The 8,382-nt window shown below is 61.1% G+C and overlaps 1 protein-coding gene and 1 long non-coding RNA gene across 2 annotated transcripts; both read right to left on the minus strand.

Annotated features, from left to right (window-relative positions):
• Nucleotides 1-2,159: 2,159 nt before the first annotated feature.
• On the minus strand, nucleotides 2,160-4,248 carry LOC113997158 (class II histocompatibility antigen, B-L beta chain-like; the record flags this gene model as incomplete). Its single annotated transcript, XM_039389951.1, is given in 5 exon segments — nucleotides 2,160-2,266; nucleotides 2,565-2,846; nucleotides 3,385-3,540; nucleotides 3,543-3,653; nucleotides 4,164-4,248. Coding segments are annotated over 5 exon segments (741 nt in total), but the record flags the coding sequence as incomplete, so codon positions are not given.
• A 959-nt stretch (nucleotides 4,249-5,207) lies between these two features.
• LOC120324969 lies at nucleotides 5,208-5,997 on the minus strand. Its single transcript, XR_005566711.1, has 3 exons — nucleotides 5,899-5,997; nucleotides 5,762-5,800; nucleotides 5,208-5,382 (listed from the first exon to the last, which is right to left on the minus strand). It is a non-coding gene; the product is annotated as an uncharacterized LOC120324969 (long non-coding RNA).
• Nucleotides 5,998-8,382: the final 2,385 nt, after the last annotated feature.

Genomic DNA, 8,382 nt, shown 5'->3' on the forward strand with positions numbered 1-8,382 from the left:
GTACAGGATCCTTCCCTTTCAGGATGCCCCTGCCTTGCTGCATTTCCTGAAAATTCCTCTTAGAAAGCCCCAGCAGTCATTTGGAGCTGTGATCATTCCTGACATGTGCTGCACAGTCTCGACAGCAGAAGGGCCCTGCCCTGCCTTCCCCTGTCAATTGGGGTTTGCTCCTTGCCCACAGCCCTTCTCCCCCAGCCCTGGAGCAGCTCCCTGGGCCAGCTGAGAGCTGCCCCTGGCAGGCAGCAGAGTCCCTGCCCAGCAGTGCCCTGGGCTGCAGGACCCTGCTCTGCCCCACAGCCCTGGGTACCCCTGGTTGCACCCCCAGCTTCACAGCTCTGTCAAAGTGCTCCCCAACAGCCCCCTCCTCACCCATCCCATCGGCTGGGGCTGGGCCAGCTTTAGGAGATGCCTCCAGGAGCTGCCCCTGCACTGCCCTGCAGCCACAGACTGCCCGTGTGCAGCCCTGCCAAGATTCCTCCTGCAGGGAGCTCTCAGTCACCCTCCCAACCCTGAGCCCCTTGAAGCTCTGTCTGTGCCCTGCTGGTGTCCCTGAGCTGCCCTGGCAGTGCCCTCAGCCCTGCTGGGCTGTGCAGAGGAGCTGCTCCTGGGCAGAGCTGTCTCTGCAGCGCTGCCCGCTTGCCAGGAGCTCCCTGTGTGCCAGGAGCCCGGCCCAGCTCAGCAGCACAGACACAGCCCCAGGCACTGAATGACCCTCGGGGGTTGGGGATGAGTCCCTGAACATCAGACAGAGAGCAAGTTAAAGAAACCTCTGAAGAATTCCAAGTCAGATCCAAGTCCACAGTTTCTCCTGGCGTTAATGGGTCCCACTGAGGACCAGCACTCAGAAATTGTCCCCTGCTTCCAGTCAGAGCCGAAAACTGGAGGCAGTGATGACAGGTGGGGACAAGCAAAGTCCCGGGGTCTGTGATGCTGAATAAATCTGGCTTTGTTTTGTTCTTGCAAAGGGCCAAGGCCTGACCCCCAGCCCTGGGAAGGGAGATCCTGTGCCTGCCTCATTCCTCAGGGCTCTTGCTGGGGCTCTGGGATGTGGGGATGTGCAATGGCAAGGGCAGGAGCATGGGGCAGCACCTCTGTCTCAGTTGGATGAGACTGAAGTGTTTTGCTGAGGGGGATGAGTTATGAGGAAAACCAAACTCCTCCCTCTAAGCAACTGTAAATCTGAAATTAAGAGATTCCAGTTGAGGAAGTATGGAAAAAGGAAAAATAACAAATAACAGCTATTTATCTGTGGGGTATCTGTGTATTGGCAGAACAACAAAAAGAGGAAAAAGTGGAAAAGGAGAAAAAGGGGCTCTTCCCACGAAACTCCCGCTGGCTGTGGCTGGCTGTGGCCGGGAATTCCCCCTTTTGGCCGATGAACACACGCCACTGCCAACACGGGAGCGCAGGAGGGAAAGGGCGACCTCCTCCCCAAAAGGTTCCTCTCTAGGGGGGTCAAACCTCTCCCGTGAAGTCCGAGCAGGTCCGGGCTGGGGGCAGAACAGGGCGTAGGAAACGAAGGCAAACGGGAACCAGCAAACAGCCAGATGAGCAGGCCGAGAACAAAAGGACCTCGGAGCCTCTCCAACACACCCCTTGCCTGAGTTAAGGCCAAAGGGAAGGGCCTTGCCCTTTGCCCAGGAGAAAGCAAAAAACTCCACCCCCCCAGAGCCTTCTGAGGGCTCCCAACCTGCAATGTGGGCTGGGCCAGTTCTTTTGGGGGTGTGAGTCACCCAAGGCAAAGCCCCCTCCCCCATTGAACATCTTTCTTTTCCAGAGGGGCAGGGGAAAGAAAAATTCCTGCTTGGTTTTTTAGAAGAAGTAAAGCTGTGCCAGGGATCCCCTCCCCCCTGCCCTCACTGCCCCCCAATAACAGGGACTGGGGAGAACTGGGATACTTTCCTGGGAACACTGGGAGCAGCCGGCTGGGGTCAGAGAAAAGCAGGATGGAGGGGACACACAACCCCCCAAACTCAGTGTGGGGATGGACTGGGGGGTCCCGGCTGGGCCCGAGGCCATGGGGAGGGGCTGCGGCCGCCGGCGGCTCAGGAGCTCTGTGGGGAGAGAAAAGGGGGTGAGAGCGGGGTGGGGAGGCAGGGGGGGCACAGAGACTGTGGGAGAGCAAGGGGGGGAAAAAACCCCCGGGGACCCCTCTTTACCTTCTCCCGCAGGTAGAAGCCGAGCCCCAGTGCCAGGAAGACCAAGCCCAAGACGAAGCCCCCGACCCCCACCAGGATCTTGCTGCGGACGGTGTCCGGTGGCATCTCTGGGGGGACCCGGGGGGGTCAGCACCCCCAAAACCTCCTCCCACGCACCCCCCAGCACCCCACAGAGCCCGGCCCGCTCTCCCCCAGCCCACCCTGCACCCCATGAAACCTCCTGCCAGTCCCTTCCCAGTCCCTCTGCAATCCCACCAAGACCCTCTCAGCCCCTTTAGGACTCTCCAACCCCCCTCTTATCAGCCCCAGCACCCACCAAACTCCCTCCCAGTTGCCCCCAGTTGCCCCCTTTCCCCCCCGGCCCCCTGCCAGTGTGCCCCCGGGGCTGGGGGGGCCGGGCCGTACCCCAGTGCCGGCTGAGGGGGTGCTCCAGGCTGACGTGCTCCACCTGGCAGCTGTAGGTGACCCCGCGCCGGGGGGGGATTTCCAGCAGCACCAGCACCTGGTAGCTCCAGTCCCCGTTGGGGACCACATCGGTGGCCACCACGTGCTCCGGCAGCTCCTGCCCATCCTGGAACCACCTCACCTGCACCGGCGCAGGGTAGAAATCCATCACGGAGCAGAGCAGGCGGCCGGGGCCGGGCTGGGAGCTCGACGGCACCAGCGAGATGGACACGCTGGGGGGCACTGGGAGGGACGGGGGAGGCACTGGGCTGAGCTGGGGGGCACTGGGAGGGAGGGGAGAGGACTTGTAGGACGTTGATAGGGACTGGGATGGCATTGGGATGGACTGGGAATAGAGTGGGTTAGAAGGGGATGGGCTTTGGGGTCACTGGGGAGAGAGCTGGGAGATGTGGGAGTGAAGTGAGAACGACTGGGAATGGAGTGAGAGGGTCTGGGAGTGACTGGTCTGGACTGGGAAGGAAGTGAGCGGGACTGGGAGGGAACTTTTCGTTTTGGGTCTGCCTGGCAACTGGAGCGTCATCAGAGACACGCGCTGGGATTGGCTGAGGGGCGTGAGCTCGGTGACCCCAGCGGGGTGGAGATGCGGGGGGGCACTGGGAGAGACTGGGATGGACTGGGAAGAACTAGGATAGGGAAAAAAGACTCGGGACAGGCATGTGGAGGGTTTAGGAGTCTGGCGTAATTCCCAGGGAGGGTTTGAGGGGTTCCAGGGTCATTCCCGGGCCAGGGCCCGAGGGGACCCGCTCTGCCCCACGCTCACCTCTGCGGTTCACCAGGAACGGGGTGGACACCTCGTAGTTGTACCCGCAGTATGTTTGCACAAAATCCCGCATGATCTCCATCCATACCTGGTTGCTGCTCCAGTCCCTGGCAATCTTCTCCCCACGCGGGGTGTCCCCCACATAGACCCCCAAACGCTGTCGAAGTGCATGTACTGCTCCCGGTTGTGGATGTACCTCAGCACGTACCTCACCTGCTTGGTGCTGTTGATGACATGACACTCGGACTTTGCCATAAACTGGAACACCCCTGTGTGTGCAGGACACGGGTCAGGGGGTGCCCCGTCCCACTCCCCATAATCCTCCAGCCCCCCACAGCAGGGGGGGAGCTCAGGGGGCCACCCCGGACCCCCCTTTCCCACCCCCCTCTGCCCCACGGACACCCCAGCACCGGCTCTTGGCTGGGGGGGAACACCCCCATCAGCCCCCAAAGATGGACAGCAGGGTTGGGGACCCTCCAATGCGAATCCGACCCCCCCAGAGCCCCAGGGAACCGCTCCAGGGCTCAAGGGACACCCAGGGACCCCCATGGCACCCCTCTGCCTGCTCTCCCACACCCCCTTGCCCCCCTTTCCCACCCCTTTCCCACCGTCCCCACAATCCCCAGACCCCCCCGCCCTCACTTTAGGGCTCCCACCCCCCTCCCACTCAATCCGGGCCTTCCGACCCTCCTCGCACTCACTTTTGGGGCTCCCAACCCCTCTTTTCTCCCCTCTTTACCCCCCTTTCACACCCCACCCCCCTGCCCCCCCCCGCTCACCCGACAGCTCCTCGCCCGCAGCCGGGGGGGCTCCCAGCACCACCAGCACCACCAGCACGGCCCCAGCTCCCCGCACACGCTCCATGCCCAGCGCCGGACAGCTGCTGACAGCCCCAAACCAGCCGGGCGGCGCCGTTTTGGGGGGTTTGGGGCGCGCTGGGCTTGGCTGAGGGCGCAGTTGGGGCCCTTTGGGCGAAGCCCAAAACCCAAAAAGGCTCATTCGGGGCTCCCAAAGCTCGGGGGAACCTCAAACAGAGGGTAAAGTTGTCACGGAGCTCAGAGTTGCCCCAAACAAGAAAGAAGATGGGGGGTTGTGGATGCCCAATCCCCCTTTTCCCGACATTTTTGGTTGTACTGGGTCTTAGTTAAACAAGATTACAACTTAGAAATTAAGAGACTTCAGGTGGAAGTGTGAAAAAGAAACAGCTCCAACCCACCCAATCCCGGGAGACACAGATGGCAATGGGGGCGACACTGGGAAAAAATTCCAACACCTCTTTTCAAACCTCTGACACCTGCTTCCCAGACATTCCCAGAGAAGGGGTTTCTCGTGGCCCCAAGCCAGGGACCGACCTTTGTATTGAACCAACTCCTGGAGAGACACGTTCCCATCCCTGTCCCCATTCCCATTCCTGGGCTTCCCATCCCTGTCCCCATTCCAATTCCTGGGGTTCCCATCCCTGTCCCCATTCCCACTTCCTGCTGTGCCAACCTGCTCCCAGTGTCCCTGTTCCTGTCCCCACTATCCCTATCCTGGTCTCCCATGTCCCCATTTCCATTCCCGGTGTCCCAATTCCCATTCCTGGTGACTCCAACCTGCTCCCAATGTCCCCATTCCCATTCCTGGAGTTCCCATTCCCATACCTGCTGTCCCCAACCTGCTCCCAGTGTCCCCATCCCTGTCCCCAATGTCCCCATCCCATTTCCCCCTGTCCCCATTCCTATTCCTGGTTCCCACAGAGGAACTGCCGGATGCCAGAGGAGGGAGCCAGGATTTATTGCCCAAAGCAGGAGATTTTCACACCCAAATTAAAGCCTCCAGAATAATTGTGGTCCTGGGTTTCACACAGGAAAAAGCAGGAAGTTGATCCATCGGGAAGAGCCGCAGGGGGGCCGGGGTGGGTGGGAGCAGCGGGATGAGCTCTGCCAGCAGCTCCTGCCTTTCCGCAGGGAGAGGGAAGGGGTGGATCCAGCTCCGGGATCACTCAGGCTGTGATTCCTGCCGGGATGAGAGTGGGGAAAGGAGTCACCATGTCCCTGTTCCCATCCCAGGGGATGGATTTGGCTGTGGAGCCCAGGGAGAGTAGGAACTGCTCTGGACTCCCACCTGATCCTGCTCCGTCCATCCCACCCCAATCCCACTCCATCCATCCCACCCCAATCCCACTCCATCCATCCCACGCCAATCCCACTCCAGAATCCAGCCCTGATCCCAGTCCCCAATTGCACCCGATCCCACTCTGGAATCCTGCCCTGAGCTGGAATCCCCTTCCAATCCCGCTCCAGCCATTAGGTCCCCATTCCCCTCTGGAATCCCGGCCTCCATCCTGGGATCCCTGCCCAGAGCATCTGGATCCACACACGCTGCTGGGACTCACTGGTGGGCGCGGGGTCGTATCCATTCCCCTCCCTCTTCCCTATGGAAAGAAAGCGGGATCAGCACCCGTGGCACAGGATGCCCGGAATGCTGCCGGGCGGATCCGTGCCCCTTCCCGACCCCCATCCCGGGAGTTACCGGATCGGAGCTTCCAGACACCGACTCCCAGGAGGCCGATGATGATGATGATGGCAGCGATGACGGACACAGTGTCCTAGTTAGAACAGCTGGGACCGATTCCTCACTGGATGGGTGTAGCCCAAAACTGTGGATTCTCTGGCCTTCCATGCCATTTTCCCAGGAACTGTTGTCAGGAGAGGCCTGTGAGGTGGGAGGGATGTCCTGAGCACCCTCATACCCTTTTATGGACCGAGCATCTTCATACCCTTTTATGGACTGAGCATCCTCATAGCCTTTTATGGAATTGCCCGTTCTGAAAGAAAAATTAAGCATCCTTTTATGGAATTGCCCGCTGTGAGGGGAGGACTGGGCATTCCTGCCTGAACTGGAGAATATATAAACCTGGAGTTTCGGAACCTTTTTACCACTCGTGGGATCCAGAGGAGGACTGCAGCTCACCGCTCTCAACCAGCCTGAGACCACCCCCCTCAACTGGACTGCAATCCCCACTTTTGACCAGACTGCAACAGCTCTCTCACCAGTAGGTTTTTTTTCCCCTCTCCCTTTCCTTTGGACTTTGGGGGGGTCCAAGGAACAGCACTTTGTTCATGGCCCAGGGTGCTGGGTTCTACATTTGGGTTTTGTGGATTAAAACCAATTGCTTGTTTGTATAATCAGACTTATTGGGCAAGGGGGGCCCAAGGGGGGCCCAAGGGGGCTGGGCCAGGGGGGGAAGGGCTGCAGGAGGCGGATCCTGGAGGAGGAAACCCGCCAAAAGCGGCGGCCCAGCCGAGGGAGGAGCCGAGCGGGAGCACAAAGAAGAGCAGCCCAAAGGTCCTGGCGGTGGCTCGGCAATGGCGGGGGGGGCGAGAGCGGTTTGGGGGCCCCCGTGAGAGCCGGGGGGGAACCCCGGTAGCCGCGGAGTGGGGAGAGCGGAGAGGGGCGATCCCGGAGCTGGGGGACCCCCGGAATGCTGGAGGGGGGGAGCAGAGAGGGAGCGCCGGGCCCCTTAAGCGGGGGTCCCGGAGAGGGGGAAGGCCTTGGAGTGTGGAGAGGAGGGGGGGCCTTGAGGCGGGGTGGGATCCGAGAGCGCCAAGAGGTTTGCGAGGGTGGGAGGCGAGAGAGGAGGGCCGGCCGGCCCCGGGAGGCAGAGTGGGGAGAAGTGAGCCCTGGGACCCCCCTGGCAACACTCAAGGGGACCCCAGAGAGTGGGAACCCCCCGGAGCCGCGGGACCCCCGGCAGCCTGGAGAAGGGGGACCCCCAATGCAGGCAGAAGTGCCATCAGGCCAGACAGGGAGGACCCCCCAAACCCCAGAGAGCAGAGAGGGGGAACTCCTGGGAGGGGTTTTTGGGCTGAATGTTGGTGTTTTGGGGGTTTTTATGGGCACAAGATGCCCGGTGAGTCCTAGAGCTGGACTTGGGCAGGAGGAACCCCCAAGGCAACGCGCTCACCCCTTGTTTTCCCCCCCATCAGGATTTCTGCTTCCCAAAGCTTGGTCGGATGGAGGAGGAGGCTGCGAGGAAGAGGAAGATGCCGCGGGCCCCCCAGGCAGGTGAGGAGGAAGTCAGTGCCCCTTTGGGTTGGTCTTTTGTGACCGTCCTGCCGGGGCCGGAGTTGGGGGGATGTCCTTGGGCTTCCCTGTGGGCCGGAGGTAAATCCCCTGCGTGTCCTTGTTGCTTCCTGCCCCAGGCCCCGAGGTGAGGCCGGAGAGCGCGGAGGACAAATCCCGGCAGCAGAGCCTGGTGGGAGAGGCCGTTTTGAAGGGCTCCCCGGCGCAGGAAGGCAGCGGGGAGGAAAAGGGCCGGAGATGCCCCCGCAGGAGGGGCTGCAAAGCCAGCCCAGGGGGCTGTGAGGAGGAAAGAGCCAGCGTGTGCCGGGAAGGCGGCCGGAGCTTGAGGCGGAGCTGCGAGCTGGTGGTCCCTGAGCAGCCTCCCAGCAGGGAAAAGCCCTTCAGGTGTTTGGAATGTGGGAAGAGCTTCAGCAGGAGCACCCACCTCCTCAGCCACCGTCGCATCCACAGTGGGGAACGGCCCTACACGTGTGGGGAGTGTGGGAAGAGCTTCAGCCAGAACACCACCCTCCTCACCCACCTGCACATCCACAGTGGGGAACGGCCCTACACATGTGGGGAGTGTGGGAAGAGCTTCAGTGACCGCTCCAACCTCCGCAAGCACTGTCGCATCCACAGTGGGGAACGACTCTACACATGTGGGGAGTGTGGGAAGAACTTCAAACAGAGCTCCCACCTGCTCCAACACCAGATGATCCACAGTGGGGAAAGGCCCTACATGTGTGAGGAATGTGGGAAGAGCTTCACTCAGATCTCCACCCTACTCCGACACCAGATGATCCACAGTGGGGAAAGGCCCTACATGTGTGAGGAATGTGGGAAGAGCTTCAATCAGAGCTCCAACCTGCTCCAACACCAGATAATCCACAGTGGGGAAAGGCCCTACACCTGTGGAGAATGTGGGAAGAGCTTCAATCAGAGCTCCAACCT

The sequence above is a fragment of the Pipra filicauda genome, unplaced genomic scaffold (genome assembly GCF_003945595.2).
Source record: "Pipra filicauda isolate LSUMZ 115617 unplaced genomic scaffold, ASM394559v2 scaffold1272_size29696_pilon, whole genome shotgun sequence".
Taxonomy (NCBI): Eukaryota; Metazoa; Chordata; class Aves; order Passeriformes; family Pipridae; genus Pipra; species Pipra filicauda.